The sequence below is a fragment of the Parasteatoda tepidariorum genome, chromosome 8, assembly GCF_043381705.1.
Source record: "Parasteatoda tepidariorum isolate YZ-2023 chromosome 8, CAS_Ptep_4.0, whole genome shotgun sequence".
NCBI classification, from domain to species: Eukaryota; Metazoa; Arthropoda; class Arachnida; order Araneae; family Theridiidae; genus Parasteatoda; species Parasteatoda tepidariorum.
The window spans coordinates 65,140,449-65,158,235 of NC_092211.1; the positions used below are offsets into that span (position 1 = coordinate 65,140,449).

The 17,787-nt window shown below is 30.1% G+C and overlaps 1 protein-coding gene across 15 annotated transcripts in view; it reads right to left on the minus strand.

Moving 5' to 3' along the window:
- LOC107436894 (zinc finger protein rotund) overlaps positions 1-17,787 on the minus strand; it is a 318,292-nt gene that overhangs the window by 116,649 nt on the left and 183,856 nt on the right. For 5 of the 15 annotated variants that reach the window (XM_043043615.2, XM_043043612.2, XM_043043620.2 and 2 more), the window contains one exon: positions 14,789-16,393. The exons of the other annotated variants lie outside the window; for them this stretch is intronic. In XM_043043615.2, coding sequence (XP_042899549.1) covers positions 15,221-16,393 — 1,173 coding nt within the window. In that variant the 3' untranslated portion in view covers positions 14,789-15,220. Of the gene's footprint in view, positions 1-14,788; positions 16,394-17,787 lie in introns of those variants that run through there. 15 annotated transcript variants of the gene reach the window in all.

A 17,787-nucleotide genomic window follows, 5' to 3' on the forward strand; every position in this document is an offset into this window, starting at 1 on the left:
AGCAGCTGGAATGCATGAAAAACTTCTTACAAAATAAAAATAAGTGATGAATTGCTGCATACTCTAAAAATATTTTTAGTAAGCATAAATTGGTATTTAATATCAAAATATACTAAATGATAACAATCGAAAATAATTTGGACATTAACTTTTCATAAAAGGAAAATGTTATACGCGAATTTTTTTTTCTTTTTTTTTCTAAAATGTTGATGACATGAAACAGAACTTTTGAAAGAAATCCTTCTTACATAAGAAAATCTTATTAAATTTCGATTGTAGTGCTGCCATCTATTGGCCGTATATAAAAATAATTCATTTACTACAATTCATTTCTTACTCAATTTTAATCTAATCGATTAAATTGAAATCATTAAGGTAGAAACTTTCTCAAATTCATGTTTTTAGATTTAAATAAAGTTTAAAATATGAATAAAACGAAGTTACAAAAATTTTAAAAGTAGATATAACATTATTAACTAACTTTTTTTGTTTTCCTTGTTAATTCTAAGCAATCGTGATACTTTCACTTTTAAATCTTCACACATTTGTCAAATGATAGGTCTGGATGATTTATAAAAAATAAAAAAATTCTTTTTCTTCCTTTTTTTTTTTTTGATGATTCTTATGCTCAACATTATCATTTAAAAATAAATTATGGAGAAAATAAAGATATTCTAAAAGAAAAATTGTACATTCATAGAGCAAAAACATAAAACAGAGCAGAACATTTAGCATTTTAAAATTCTCGAATAAAAAATGTTTTAATCAAAAAAAGCTCGTCTTTATCTAACAACGGTAAAAATAATAATATTAACAAAAACTCTTTAATAGTTTAATAAACTGAATTAATTACTATTACTCAAGATTTTTAGAATAGGGAACATAGTTACTGAATTTGGTATAATTGTTGCGCTTAAAATGCATCAACCAAATTCTTAATTTCTAAGTGTATGTTTCATATTATATGAATTTTTATTTCCATAAGAAAGTTACAGTAAAAATTGCCGTGGCTGCACCGTTGGAAAATATCTTGTATTGAACAGAAAGGTTTGTTTATATTCAACACATAATCATTAATTTATAACAAATAGAGAAAGATGGAACATCTCTACTTTTCTCTCTAAAGCCATTAAACTTATTTGTCTGTTTTTGAGCAAAGTCGTCAGAACATCTTGGAGTTCCTAGAACTCCAAGAAGGGATTAGATATAATCAGAACTCCTTGTCAGGGATTAGATATAATTATAGCACATAAGACGAGAAAAAGAACTTCGCCAGAAACAGTAACTGCAATCAAATAGTTGAGTAGCGATACAAACATTAATCCTATTCAGTTAAATTTAATTATTCATTAAAATTCCAATTTCAGAAAATAGAGAAATTTTCAAAAGTATTTAAATATGAATAAGTGCATAAAATACAAAAAAAGCACACAAAATAAAATAAACATACTTACTCTTTGTAGAACAAAACGGAATGAGAGTCTAAAGAATTCATTAACATTTTAAATAATAAAAATTATTAAAAATACGATATAAATATCGATTCTTTTCAAATTTTATTATTGTATAATTACTTAAAACGTCTCTCTGATATGAAAGGAAAAAAAACATTGACACAAAAAGAAACAATATTTTGTTGCGAAATAAAATATCTTTATCATGGTTTTATAATGACCAATTAATTATCATCTGCAAAAAATAAAATTTATTCAATTGCGGTGGATTTGCATTTAAGGAAGAATTATCATCTGCCTTTTATTGAAGATATTTTTGTTCAAGGAACAATTTGCTTTTTAATCTTTTACAGTGTGCAGCAAAAAAAAAAAAAAAAAAAAAAAAAAAAAAAAATCTCATTATCGAATCTTAACGTTCTTGGACTCAATCTTAATGGTTCTAGGGGGTGATCTCAAATATGTTTTTTAATTAATACAGACGATATTTTAAGTTCTAAAATATAAGATAAAAACGTTAAGTTATAAAATATATCTTTCACATACCTTTTTATAACGGATTTAGATTTCTGACCTCCAAAACATAAGGGGTAGCCGCAATCTGGGAAATATGGTCCCCATAGTTTGATCAGGAGAGCCATCTTGAATTTTGACTCCTTAATGTTAATTTTACTTTCTACGTTTTTTGCCATATCTCGAGAACTTTAAGCAAAAAAATTGAAATATTTTTGCACACAATCTAAAGATTATTCAACACAAAAAATAAATTTTCGTAAATAATTATTATTTCTTACTATTTAATTTCATATTAGTCGAAAAAATTTTGCATTGCAAAATATGCAAATTTTTTTACACCATTTTAATGTATGTAATGTTACAAGGCAAAATACAAAATTTGAGCGAAATCAGTTGAATAGTTTCTAAGAAATCAAATTTTAAAGAAGTCGAAGTCGTATATAATAAAGAAGTCATATTTAAAATCTAATTTCGCAGGAACCATTCAACCAATTTTGCTCAAATTTTGTATTTTGTCATTTAAAATTACAAACCTTAAAATGGCGTAAAAATTGTGTACCTTACAATTCAAAATTTTTTCGACTCAAATTAAATAAAAGAGTAAGAAATAATAATAATTTACGAAAATTTATTTCGGTGATGAATTATCTTTGGATAAACGAATTTTATAATTGAGTGCAAAACTTTTTCAATTCGTTTAAAAGTTCACAAGATATTGAAAAAAACAAAAAAAAAAGGTAGAACAGTAAATAATATTCAAAAGTGGAACAGTAGAATTAATATCTAAACAAGTGAGACTCGTTGATTCTAGTCTATATTTTCACGTTGAATTTGGATGGAACTGTACACGAGTCAATGGAACAAATAGTGCGAAAGTTACATGAGTTTTTATGTATAAAAAACAGATCTTTGGACACTTACTTAGGTACATATTTTACACTGCTGCATTTTATAAATAATTCGGATGAATTTTCAAAAAAATGCGTGAAAAATATTGTTATCGTAGAAATAACATTTACAAACGAAAAAAAAACTGGGAAACTAATTTTGAAAATCTGGCACACAATTTTCACACACTGCAAATAGCTCAAAATAATATCCATAAAATAAATATAAAAATTTTGTATTAAAATGTGGACTTTTCTAATTTAAAAGTACCGTAATCCTCTAACAAATCATTCATAAAGCAATAGAAAGTCCGATTTCCAGCAGACAAATTATTAGGACGCATTCTCTACAAGTTGCATGAAAAATATTATCGTAAAAATAAACTTTACAAAAAAAAATTTGGAAGTTAATTTTGAAAATCCTACACACAATTTACCAATTTGTCACTGCCAATAGCTCAAAATATCCATAAGATAACCATAAAAATCCTATTTTAAAACATTGACATTTCTAATTTAAAAGCAACGCATCCTCAAACAAATCATTCATAAAGCAATAGAAAGTCCGATTTCCTGCAGACAAATTATTAGGAAGCATTCTCTACAAGTTGCATGAAAAATATTACTATCGTTAAAATAACATTTGGAAGAAAAAAATCACCTCGGAAGCTTATTTAAAAAAATCTTGAGCGCAATTTAGTAATCTGTCACTGCCAACAGCTCAAAATATCCATAAGATAACCATAAAAATCCTATTTTAAAATATTGACATTTCTAATTTAAAAGCAACGTATCCTCAAACAAATCATTCATAAAGCAATAGAAAGTCCGATTTCCTGCAGACAAATTATTAGGAAGCATTCTCTACAAGTTGCATGAAAAATATTACTATCGTTAAAATAACATTTGGAAGAAAAAAAATCACCTCGGAAGCTTATTTAAAAAAACCTTGAGCACAATTTAGCAATCTGTAACTGCCAATAGCTCAAAATATCCATAAGATAACCATAAAAATCTTGTTTTAAAATGTTGACATTTCTAATTTTAAAGCACCGTATCCTCAAACAAATCATTCATAAAACGATAGAAAGTCCGATTTCTCGCAGACAAATGATTAGGACGCATTTTCAAGAAGTTTCTTGTACAAAATTCCTGTCGCGAAAAATGTCGGTATTAACATTTGAGACAGCATCGGTCTCATCTTGTGAGAGAAACTAATTAAATCAAAGAGTGGTTGTGTGCGGAGCATTTCAAATTTATTTAATTACTTTAAGTAGAATAATTTTGTAAAAGGAAGGGGCGAGATCAAGCCAGGGGAAGTATGCTAGAATTTCTAATGCAGATTTTTAAAAAAAGAATTTAAATACCAGTGTATATTAAAACACTTCAATACGGTTACTTTTCGAATTTAAATTGTCAGGGAACATAAATGAATGGTAACAACAGTAGGAGAATTTTTAAAATGGAACACAAAATAAAATGTGGCATTCAGTTTAATTAAGTTACACAAGTTTTAATAAAAAAAAAAATTAACATTAAATTTTGTGGAAAACAAATTGTTTCCCAATGTACTGTTTTATTTAAATTACTGAAATTTTTTTTATTAAAAGAGAAATTTTGAACAAAAGTTTCGAATATTTTATAATATAAAATACCAGATACAGTAACATAACAATGCAGAATTTTTCCTTCCTTTCATTTTTCTTTTCGTGTGTCACCAGTACAAATTATTGGAAGAGATTTATAAGTGACATTTTTGAAAAAAGTTAAATATTTCCAAAAAATATTTCTTTTTAGTCTTATACTTCGTTGATTTATTTTGTCAAACTGAAATTCCGGATATCCAAGTGGATGAAGGAATATTTTGAAGTGAAAGAAGTTTCTAAGTATATCTGGGAACTAACACTCAACTAGTAACCTTAGTAAATCTGTTTACTGGAAGCAATTTAAAACGCCAGAAGTGTGAACGCTAGGACGCGAACAGCGTAAATGAGAATAGGAAATTTACAGACACCCTTAATTGCACGGAGAAAATAATTCTCGTAAAATTAATTACTGTGCGGCATAGTAATGACATTTTTGGTAAAATAAATCAAAATTCTCAAACCAATATATGCGGTATATATAGTTCCTATTACCACGCATTTAGTTAAAAATACAAAACTGAAAAGTAAATTCAACCGAATAAATGGCTTTCATGTCACGCTCTAAGGTATCATGATAAAACTACAAAATTTTACCACAGATACACATTTTATCAGATATAATAAAACCATATTTTAATGCTAATTTCATCGAAATAATTACCAAAGCACGTAAGAAAAAATAACCGATTTTTGGTCTTCCCATAGCACCGTAATTTTTACCATATTATTATAGTTTTGGCAAAAGTTTTTATTTTTTTTAATGCATTTATATTTTCTAGTTTACCGTCGTTCAAAACAACTGTCGTCAGTTCAGAACAACCGTTGTGTACAGCAAGGATTGTGTTGTGTAAGTTTGGAAAGGGTACAATCAAAACAATGACCACGTCGTCTGACCAGGGTCATAATAACATGGGATTCCTACTACGGCCGTTAAAAGATAGAGCCCTAAATATGGGGCTAGGTGTTTTGCCATAGTTATCTGATATGTGTATATCTTTTATTTTATCCGAGGATAAAAATGACTTCTTAGGTATGAGGTTGAGAGTTTGAATCGAAATTTTTAAATGTTGGAAAATTATAAGAAATATTATCATAAAGTTAGGTATTAGCATGCAGGTTAACAAATTTGTGTACGTACTGATGCCCTAATGCAGCGGTTAAAAAAAAATTTCCCCACTATAAAACCCTAAAACGATCAACCTTTCTTTAGCAGAACCCCAACTTTATAAATAAAATTCATTAGTAATTCTTAGCATATTAACTAACAAAAGATTATTAATTACTTTGTAGATATTTAATGTATATGTAATAATTAATGTAATGAAAATATTTAATGCAATGTACGAAGGAAGATTCATGCTCTGGCTTTTCTTTATCAATCGTGCTAAAATAAAATTTGAAAATTGGAGCCGCAGTGGCTCAGGGAATAGAGAGCTCGCCTTCCAATGAGGTAATCCAGGTTCGAATCACAGCGGTGGATGAATGATACGAATTCTGATGCCGGTTTGAGCCTACTACAATGCTGCATAAGTATATCCTCGAGGGTAGACGGATTATCGGTTAGAATCCCCATGCCCTATAGCTAGAAGTTTTTCGTTGTTTTCATCTCCATGAAACGCAAATGAGGCTTAGTTGCCTTAAAAAGTTCTCCAAGAAAGCATGCTTGATCCAAGGGTTCCCTTGTCTTCTGCGTTGGGTTCAAAATTACCAGGTTACGAATTTGAAAATTGATGATATTCAGAACCGGTTCGCCCGCTATAAAATAAAATAAAATGGGAAGATTGCAAGTTTTTGGTTGCGGTATTAATAATAGTCTTAAAACTAGATTTTAAGTTAGACAATTAAATTTTGCTGACCTCGATACGGTTTTTAGTGTATACAGAAGCAGAAAATGAATAAAATAAGCTGAATTGTGTTTTTTTGTTGAAATAGAAACAAAACCAAAAAAAAAAACCTCATTTTGTTGAGAACAATTATCAGGGAAGCAAATTTCATTTTTATTGAATTTAGTTCCTCTATTTGGAATTTAAAAAGCTTAAAGGGAAAAAAATAATGAAACTATTCTAAATGCGTATTCTTTTTCATAATTTATTCTCAATATTGTTATTAGAAAAAAAAATGTGTATAGATGCCTTTTTATAAGCATTTCACTAAAATAATTTGATATAAAACATTCAAATACTAAATAAATAATAGATCGCTGAAATTATTTAAATAACTGATTTCAAAAATTACTGGTTTAAAAAGAAAATTCTAACTTGCGAAACCTCTAAAACCCTTGGGTTCCCTGGTACACCTTTTGGGAACAGCTGTTCTAACCTTTTGGTTCCCAATTTGTTTTGGCTACAGATAAAAAGTTCCGGATCAAATTCCGGTATAAATTACCAGCACTTTGGGTGCATCATCCGTCATTTTTACCGTAAAATACTATACCGCGAAATTTACAGTAAACCTTTCAACTACAGTAATTTTACGGTAATTATTAGAGTAAAAATATATCACATTTGTTGTTTCCTATCATATTCTGATAAAAATGGGTTCCGGAATTTTTTGCAGTGTAGGGAATCCTAAGAGATCATTCATCTTTTAGTGGAACCCTATCTTCATTAATAAATTTCTTTAGCAAATTGCGAACGTAATTAATCAAAAAGCCGCTGATTCGAAAATATTTACTGTGAGTAATGAAATTTTTCATCGTTTGATTACTAATACTCATAAAATTAGATTTTATGCACTACAGTTGAATTCGCAGGGCTGCTATATTCTCCAGCTCTGAATTAGTTTTTCGTTGTTGCAAATGCTGATAGCCATTGACATTAAAGAATTTTTTCCATTGCAATTTTACTGAAATACTTTTTTTTTTTTAAAAAATTACCGAAAAATTAAACAAGCAATACATTATTGAGTAACATATTTCATAACCGTCGTTGAACAGCCGTTTAATTCCGAAACTAATCCAGAAGACAAGGGAACTCCTGAATTAAGTATTGGGAGAAATTTTGTCTTCGTGGAGGACTCTTTGATGGAACTAACACGCATTTGCGTTACATGTACGGAAAAAAACACAAAAACATCCACGGTTAACCTGATATTAAGAGGGCTCTAACCCGTGATCCGTCTACCACTAAGGATATTTTATGTCAGCACTGTGGTCGGTGCGAGCCGGATGCGGAATTCGTATCGACCAGCCATCACTGGGATTCAGACCCCGTTCACCTCGTCGGAGGGCAAACGATCAATCCCCTGAGCCATCAAGGTTAATTGAATAATATAAATGTAATTAACAAGTTAAAAAAAATAACTATAAAGATGAGAAAAAAAAGCTGACCTGCGACCCTTCCAAGGAACCTTAAGGTTCTGCGGAACTGAGTTTGGAAACCATTGCTCTAACCCAGATTCCCAAATGGTGTTCCGCGGAACCTTAGAGTTCCAAAAAAGAGTTAAAGGGGTACGGAGAGTTCTGGACTTATTTAATATTTCAGTTGCCTGTATGAAATTATTTAAAGTCCAATGCCGATTAAAAATACATAGCAATTTTTTTTGTTAAAAAAATATGTAATTTTAGTAGCTACAATATATTGAATAAATTATGAAAAGAACAAGCATTTTAATACATTGCACTAGAATATCCCAATACGTTTTTCAAATCAATGTAACGTTTTTCAAGTAAGTGAATTCGTTAATCAAGAAATATGTTTTTGCAATAATAATTTTCAACGTTTATAGCCATTTTTTTTTTTCATTTCAAAGAAAATCATAATCTCGCCTATTTCGCTAATTTTAAATTTATGTATATGCACAAAAAAAAAAAAAATTCATAACTAGACTATATTCAGTTCCAGTACTAAGAATTATACTGTCGGACAGAAAATATAATTTAATAATAAAACGATTAAAATAAAGTTTTATAACCATCTTTGAACAAGCACACATAATACTGAGTTTGCGACTACCTATGTTTAACTCCGTAATCTTATAATTTTGAAATCAATCTAGAAGACAAGAGAACTCCTGGATCAAGTATTTCGTGAAATTTGCCTTCGTGGAGGACTTTATGATGGAAGTAACCTGCATTCGCGTTACATGGCGAGGAAAACCACAATTGCATCCCACGGTTAGCCTGACGGCACGGGGACTCTAACCCATGCTCCGTCTACCAAAGTGGTCAGCGTGAGCCGGGTGTGCAATTCGTATAGATCAGCCATCGCTGGGATTCGAACTCGGGTACCTTTTTGCGAGGTAAGCACTGTATCTGAGCCACCACGGCCATTTTATTAAATTAGTATTTTCACAATCGTCATTTATTGGTTAATGTGTTCACAATCGTCTGGGTTTAAAGGAGTCGGGGTTCCGCCGAAAGAACCATTTAGAGTTCCATAGCCGAAAAATTGGCAGACGCTGGTCTAACCCATTAATTTCAATTAAGTGATAACATAATAAGGCTATAAAACAGTGGTTACCATCTGGCTGCCCCCTGAAAAATCTATATGGGCTTTAAATACTTTCAAGTTTTATATCTTAACAATTTGATATCTGCTGCACATTAATTGTTTAAAACATAGGCGCACATTAAAGTTGTTGTAGCCAGAATTTCTTAATATGCAATTAAATATTTTTAAAAATCTACTTCTTATTTTAATTTGTAATTCAATACTTTTGTTTTGTACAACTTAATAAAAATCTGACAGTAATATTTATTCCTTCAAACATAAAAGAGTCCTATATAAAATTTTGACTAAGTTGCGGCCCGCCATTTGAGTGGTGTTCTTAATTGCGGCCCCCGGCCTCATGTAAGTTGGAAACCCCTGAAGAATAACAATGTAAGTACCATAGAGAGATACGGTATTATTATCTACCAAACAAAACAAATCCGTTGATAAAACAACACATTAAACGCAAACTAAACTTTGAATTTCTCATGTACAATTGAAAAAGTCAACAATATTAAATGCGTTTTTGTTACCAACTAAAAGATGCTTAAAACCTTTATGGAAAAATATTTTAACTTATATGTACAATATTATGTTACTTCTTTATTTGACATTCAAAAGTGGCGTGATTGTTATGTAACCAAGAATTACGATGCTTTAAACAACGCTAACTCCGCGAAAATCTCGATAAAACTTCACATAATAATGTCTAACATTTTTATTAGTTCCGAACTTTTTTTTTTAAAGTGCGGAAACTTTTATGCACGTACATTTAATATGTGAATTTATGAGTATAAAATGAATGAAACAATCAGATATATAAAACCTTTTATTACTTAAAATACATAAAGAACAAAGGCATGGAAATTTCGAAAAGATTTGTGAGATATATCATGTGAAGTGGACATGATGTCCATTTATAGTATATATATTTATATTCTTGTCCTGTATGTTTTTTCTTCCAAAACTTGTGCGTCCTAGAAACTGTATTTGTACTATGATGAACTTCAACACACAAGTTTTTATTTTTATTTTCTTTCATTTTCTTAAAAATGGGAACTTCACAACATATGTGTCTATAATGCATATAATAACTTAGTGCTTCAGTCTTTCAGAGGTTTATGCAATAAGCGCAAATGAGATAGTAAAATTTGTTGTACTATGGATCTCATCCGGGTTTTTTTTCCAGATCTCGTCCCTAATGATGAAGGTGACCAGGTGTCCTGAACTGCAATTCGATACAGTACTGTACTGCACTTCGACTGAACTGCATCCGACACAGTTATTATTGATATTTCGAAAACTGAATACTTTAACGAAAATTTTATTAGTTAACTTAAACGACTAAGAAAACTTGGACGATTAGTTTTCATTAAAGCATGATCATATCTCATACCTTTAATCCAGTATTTTTAAAATTAATCACCGCAGCCCAGCAAATCCATCGGGAAATTTTATTTTGGACAATTAAAATTGTTAAAGATCCAAAATTAAATTCAAGAAATACCATAAAAATGAGTAATAAATTTTTATCACGTATTATTTATCTCATTATACATTAAGATTTTAGAAAAATATTGGCATAAAATGCATCAATAAGTCGATAAACACTTGCGCCAATTTAGAATACATACGTTTTAGTATCTGTTCTCTGATAATATGGGTTCACATTTCTTTACCGAAGATACAGCGTATATCTTGCCAAACTTGGCGCAGGCAAATTCACCAATGTAGCCAATAATAAGTATGAAGCCAAATAAAACGTACACTATTTTTAAATATTGCAGTTAAGTTTTAAGGATTTCTCTAGGCAGATTTTTAGTATGATCTAGTAAAAAGTTGAAATTATTTTATATAAATTTATATTTAAATAATTTTTATTTTTGAACCGATTACCATTTATCCAGAACAAATATTACTTCTTTTCGACTTGCAGTTTAGAAGATCTGATCACCACACTAACGATGTATACCAGAAAATTATCTATTACAAATTGCACAGAAATATTTTTCTTTTTTTTTTTTAAATTAAGAATTACTCTATGAATCTATGGCCAACATAGAGCTGCTACCAAGGCACTCTACCCTTACAAGCAACAAAACCCGCATTAAAAAGAAATCCTGAAGAAATACCCTGAAATGTTCTAAATCGAACAGAGTTAGCTTGAGGTACAGTTAGCTGAGGTCATGTATTATCTGCATCATACTGATACTTAAGTAGACGGATTTCATACCCGCTATTTGCGTTTTTAACTGATTGCATGCATGGACACGTCTGAGGAGTACAATTTAGAATCGGTTTAATTTTGAATTACTTCATTTTGGCAACTTCATACAGTTGTCCTTTAACTCCTCCAAGCAATAGATTGTTAATAAGTATGAAGTTTTCAGTCAATGTAGTGCTACGCATCACAAAAAAAAAAGAATGCTTGGTTTATAAAATTAAATATTCAATATTGGAAACATTCCAGAAACGTTGCATAGATGTGTCGTTAAAATTTTTGTTTTTGGAAGGTCTTTAACACTGTATATTTAATGGTGTAACGAAACGCTAATGAAACATTTTTTTAATGGTTGTATAAACGTCGATATTTTTACGTTTTTTGTTCGGTGAAAAATTTTTTATACTTTTTGGCATTAATTGTTTCTGAAAAATGTTTCAATATGTAATTTTTTTTTTGTGTCAATTCTCTAAATTTCAATGACCGATACAAACGTATCGACTCTTCATAACTTGCACAATTTGGATTTACATGAGCTTAAAATAGTAGATGATGTCAAAATGCTGAAATCATAATAATTTTTATGCACATTTAGTATGATTAACCAAAGAAACAGGTAAAAGCGTATATTGCATGACGTTAAATTGGATCTCATCTGAGGTTGCAATTAACCAAGAAGATTTAAACGAGATTGCCATAAATTCAAATATTGACGTTGAACATCAATGTTAACAAAAGTACATACTTTTACGAATGTAGTCTAATCAAATTAAATATAAAAAAAATATTGACGGTATCAATTAAAGTTTTTATACATTTCATTAAGTGAAATTTAGAAAAAATGTCTAATAGTGTAGTTTTTACTTATGGATTTGCTGTTTGTTCAATTCACAACTGTGTTTTCTCTTCAAAAATGGACAAACATAAAGATATTAATTCCGGTGTTTGTAAAGTGAAAGATAAAAAACAATCAATAGAGTGGTTGTTTTTTCATTAATAACTTAACTGCTTATCAATCTGTAATACCAGAGTCCTATAGTGTATAGAGAAATTACGAATCAGTTGGAAATTTATTTTCTGTATTGAATCATTATTATTCGATATTCATTTTTGAGACTTTCTCGTTAATAAGGGAATCCGGATATAAACTAATCACCGTATTATTGATTAAGAAAAAGTTGCATAATTAGTCAGCCATTACACGGAATTATACGTTAATTGAATCAGAGAGAAGAGAAGTATAATTTACTGTAGAAGATAAGTAGATAACTGTGTCAGTAATTACTATAAACATCTATTTTTCATATGGTACAGGTATTTGTTTTATACTGACAGTATCAGTACCATTAAAATTCCAATTGTGACACCTTTTATTTTTGACCGTATGATTATTGTCAGTCAATCTTTAAATGTTAATTTTGAATTGTTCCATATTATGCCAAAATGTATCAATTTAAAAGAAAAAGTTAATTACAATTATTCAATAATTCAACTTGCAATTATACAATTACGATGATTAATTATTTAGTATAAATTCATCATCGATATATTCTATGCTTTATAAAATGTATTAATAAAACTTGATCAAAATTTGAATTCGAAGGCTAAAATATATGTATATGCAAGTATAAACAGGAAACCATCAGACAATTTAGAACAATAAAATAAACTTTGAGCAAAAGATAAATATAATTGGACTACATAAGTTGTTACACTTCTAGTAGAATTAATCGACTTACTCAATATTTTCATAAAATACTTAACATCCGTTAAATTATATGGAGGTATTTGACTTAGTAAAAGGCATTTTTGTGTTAGATATAGAGGTCAGTTTAAATCTCTTTCTTGCAAAATCAACTTATTTGATCAGTGTTTTCATTCAAGTACTATATATTCGTCAAATTTTATGAAGGTAATTGACATATTAAGAGGTATTTAGTATATTAGATATAGAGGTCAGTATTTCCTCTTTCTTGAAAAATAAATTTATTTTCTTAATATTTTCAAATATTTATCTGGGTATTTAACATATTGAGAGGTATTTAGTAAGCTAGATATAAAGGTCAGTATTTCTTCTTGAAAAATTATCATTATTATTTATTTTAGTATTTTCATTCACCGCAAAATATTTAAGGAGGTATTTAACATATTAAGAGGTATTTAGTATATTAGATATAGAGGTCAGTATTTCCTCTTTTTTTTCTAAAATAATTTACTTTCATCAGCATTTCCACACTAGTACTAAATTAAATACTCGTTAATTTTATGGAGGTAATTAAGTTAAAGAGGTATTTAGTACAATAGATATGAAGGTTTGTATATATCTCAGCTACGGGTATTGGTTAATTTTTCCATCAAATTTTCAGTCAAAATTGAATCACGCATTTTATATATCACTTTCATATGCGTGAACAAATCAAAATATTAAATAAATTCAAATTTTAAGCATACTATAATATCGATACAAAAAGATTTCATGGAATTTTAGCTGTGCAATAACAAAATATACCAATTAACAAACACTAAAAAGATTCACAGAATAATTTTTTTTTTAACAAACAGATATATAACTAAACAATTGATCATAAATACCACATTTATAACAATTTTACGAATTTGAATCCGCATTTAAAATACACAACAATTCAAAACGAGATATTAGCCTTACAGGCTGACTGAATAATTATACTAAACAAGAAACAAATCTATACTAAATTTCAGTAACCTTACTAATACATAAATGCACAGTTTAAAAACATGTTCATAGTTTAATGAGGTGATTGAATTATGTACATGAGATGAGTTAATCAATTTTTTTTTTCTCCATAAAAATATCGACGATAATAAATTAAGTAAACTTTCTCAAAGATAAATGCAGCATTTAAAATAATGAATCCTTAAATAGCTCTATATACACCTACAAATTTGTGTCCTAAGATGAAACGTTTGAAAATCCTAGTGGAAAGAAATGTTAAATGACATTTAATCAATTTGAGGAAATGAACTAAACATATTCAGAAGCAGTTTATAAACATATTTTAAAATTAAAAGAATTTGCAGCATAAATAAATGTTCTACACTGATGGTAACATGTATTTAAACTCAGAAAAGTGAGTGTTAATAAAATACAACAGAACATATTAACATGCTCTTCCACTAATCTCTTTGTTGGAAGAGCGTGTGAAGTGACTTACGTAAAAATCAGGTTTAGTGTGTATAAAAATATGAGGGGGGCTGTTTATAAAGCAAAATTTACAATTAGAAGCTGTCTTGTTTAAATATAGTGGAAAATAAATTACTGTTTTACACTTAAAGCCGATTATAATATAGATAAATTAGAAAAAAGATTTAGAAACTTAGAAAGGAGAATGTTTTTAAAATGTCTCGCACATGTTCTTCCACTATCTCTTTAGTTAGTGGAAGAAAGTGTGGAGTGATTTTTATGAAATCAGTCTTAGTAAGTTTTTAAACATCTGAAAGCTGCTTTAAAAAAGACTGTTTTTTTTATTTTATTGAGAGCTACCCTTTTTAAATACATGGTAGAACAAATTAACATTCCATACTTACAGTCGATCAAAACATGTTTTTGTGTTTTTCAAAATGCCACTTAACATGCTCTTCCACCAATCGTTTCATCTTTGTTTTTTGTTTTTTCACTTACTCAATATGTGAAGACTAAACTACTCAATGATTGGTGGTTAAAGGGCAAATTTCATAATACTACGCCCGTTGCTGAACTTCACTGATTAGTTTATCCTTTTTTTTTTAAATAACAATTTAAGATGTTCCACAAACCACACTTGAGCTATGGGTAGAAAAAATAATTCCTAGCACACTTTGAATCATATTATTATTATTATTTTTTTTTTACAGATATAAAAACGCCGTGCATACGACCGCAATTTCAAACGAAGCATAAAGTGAGGCAGTTCTCATTTTGGATTGATGAAAATACTTGAGCCAGTTTCTCTTGAACGAAGCACAATTGTTCATAACTACGTGGGAGGGAAGGGGGGACGAGATCAAGCAAAATACTGAACATCTCTGAGAACAGAGTAAAAAATATACACTAATTAGGTCCTTTTCCTTTTAGACTAATGGGATGTTCACCAGCTCCTATCCCTGGCATAGAAGCATAGCTTCTAATTTGTCTTAAGGATATCAGCTGATTAGGGAATGAGGCATGCATTGACTTTACTTCAGATGAATGAGAATTCTTAAAATTAATTGACTCTCCATACGGAAAATATGTCCTACCAGATGATGCTCCAGAAATATTGAGCTGGTTAGCCCCTGAAGAAATGGGGAGAAGTCCGGTCTGAATTGGGGTGAAAGCCGATGAGGACTTGTTGTTGTTCGCTATCGTCATGGTCGGCTGAGAGTCGTACAGTCCTTGACTAGACGACATGAGGTCGTTGTGGTGCTGCTGTTCCCCACCTCGATCACAACTCTGGTTGTTGTTGTTCATACGGTTCTCTTGTTCATTGTCGACTTGCTGAGACATTCTGGAAGGGTCCATCAAGTGAGACTGTAAGCTCGTGTCCAAGCGCCTTTGGGAGGAGGCGACCACAGCTGCCATCGCCGCAACGGAAGAATTCGGACCTCCAGGATCATCACCGAGATTGGTCACATTTTCGACCACTTTAGCGTGTATGGCTTTCTGCCACAGAACGTCTGGCTGAAACTGCTGCACTGAGGCCATGGCAGGTCCCAGCACCAGAGAATTCATCATGCTGCCATGCTTGTCCATGCGATCCGCATGCTTCTGCATGTGCTTGGCGAGGTAGGTTTCTTGTGTGTAAGATTTGCCACAGAACTGGCATATGTGTGTTTTGAGGTGCTTGGATTCTTTGTGTTTGGGTATGTGTTCTAGAAGAGCTGCCTCTTCCGTGAAGCACTTATAGCAGCTGTTGCACTTGTATGGTTTGTCCGTCTGATGGCACCGTGAATGGGATTGAAGATTGGAGAGTTGAGAGAAAGCCTTGTTGCAGTTCGGATAGCGGCACTTGTATGGCTTGTCTCCTGTGTGCGTCCTGATGTGTTGCTGCAAGTGAGAGAGCTGGGTGAACTTCCTGTGGCAGATCTCACAGCGATAAGGTTTGATGCCCAGGTGAATGCGAGTGTGTTGAGACAGGTACGAAGAGTTGGCGAATGTCTTGGAACATTGGGAGCACTTGTATGGTTTGGCATTGCGCATATGAATCTGAGTGTGTAGCTGCAGGTCTGCCTTGGACCCAAATATCTGCAAAATATATAGAGCAGATCAAAAAATTGAATGAAAAATTCAGAAAATTATCGCGATTTTTTTTAAATAGCCGATTTACCGGCCTGCCACACCAGGCCATATATAAAAATAAGTCTCGTCAAAAGAAAAATTCTTTGTAAAAGAAATAAACGCGTGTTCAAGGCAGTTTTTTGTCTGCAGCTAAACACTCGAGAACTTACATATATACACGGCTTGGTGTGGCTGTTACAAAGAATTTTTGCGACGCTAGCGGATTGGAAACACTCAAGTTAAATATCCAATCCGCTAGCGTTACGGATAATAAGAAACATGAATACATATAAGAAATTGATTTACAAAAATAACATTCATTAACTTAAAAAATTATATAAGCATGCATAGAAAGTAAATTACGAAAGGAGAATTATTTACACATAAATATTAAATACCTTTGTTGCTTTGAATAACACTTACAATACCCTTGAGCGGTCAATATGACCATTTTCAAGGCACTCGTGAAATATTCGGACTGCTAGGGTTTAAAAATATTAAAAGTAAAATTTCTTCAATCTTTGAAGATTGGTACAATTTATCTGTTGGTTTTATTATCCGTAACTTTTTTCACTAAGATCTCTGCAGTAAATCCATTCTTCTGCAAAATCTTTGATACTAACAAGCTTAACTGTGATTATTCTTTATTGAAAATCGATAGGTTGAATTTTAGAAAATTAATAAAAAGTGAATAAACATCAAAAAATTCCTCAGATAACATATTTATCATCCATTCAGCTATTGAAATTTTTAAACAATTCCATGCAATTTGATAATTCTATTAAACAACCCTAAATTACTTTTTAGTAAAAATATTTAGAGTTGTAAAAAATATCAAGAATAACTTTAATGTACAATATTGAGCAAAGTATCAAAAATTGTGAAAGGTTTAAGTAAATTAAACTGCATTTTTGAAACAATTAAATTGAAAATACCGAGTCTGACGTTCCTAAAATGTGATTAATAAATAATTAATAAAAAACAATAAATAAATAAAAATAATAAATACTGATTCAAATAGATAAAAAAATCTAATTACTTTACTTTCTTTAAAAAAAAATAATGAAATCATAACATCATTTAAGTAGATAACAAATCAAACTACATGGAAATGATATTGAGTTTTACAGCTTTAGATTTATCGATTTTAGTAGCATGGATTGTTTTGAAACAAAAACTAAATGATGCCAAATGCATATTAAAATGAATAAATTATAGCAAATACACTACATATAATTAAGCAAGCGAATACTAAAAAAAAATTTAATGATTATTTGCAAAGGAAAATTAATTAAGAAAAATAAAATATTAATACTTATTAGCAATATACATGTTACTCTAGCAATTAACCAAATTAGTGT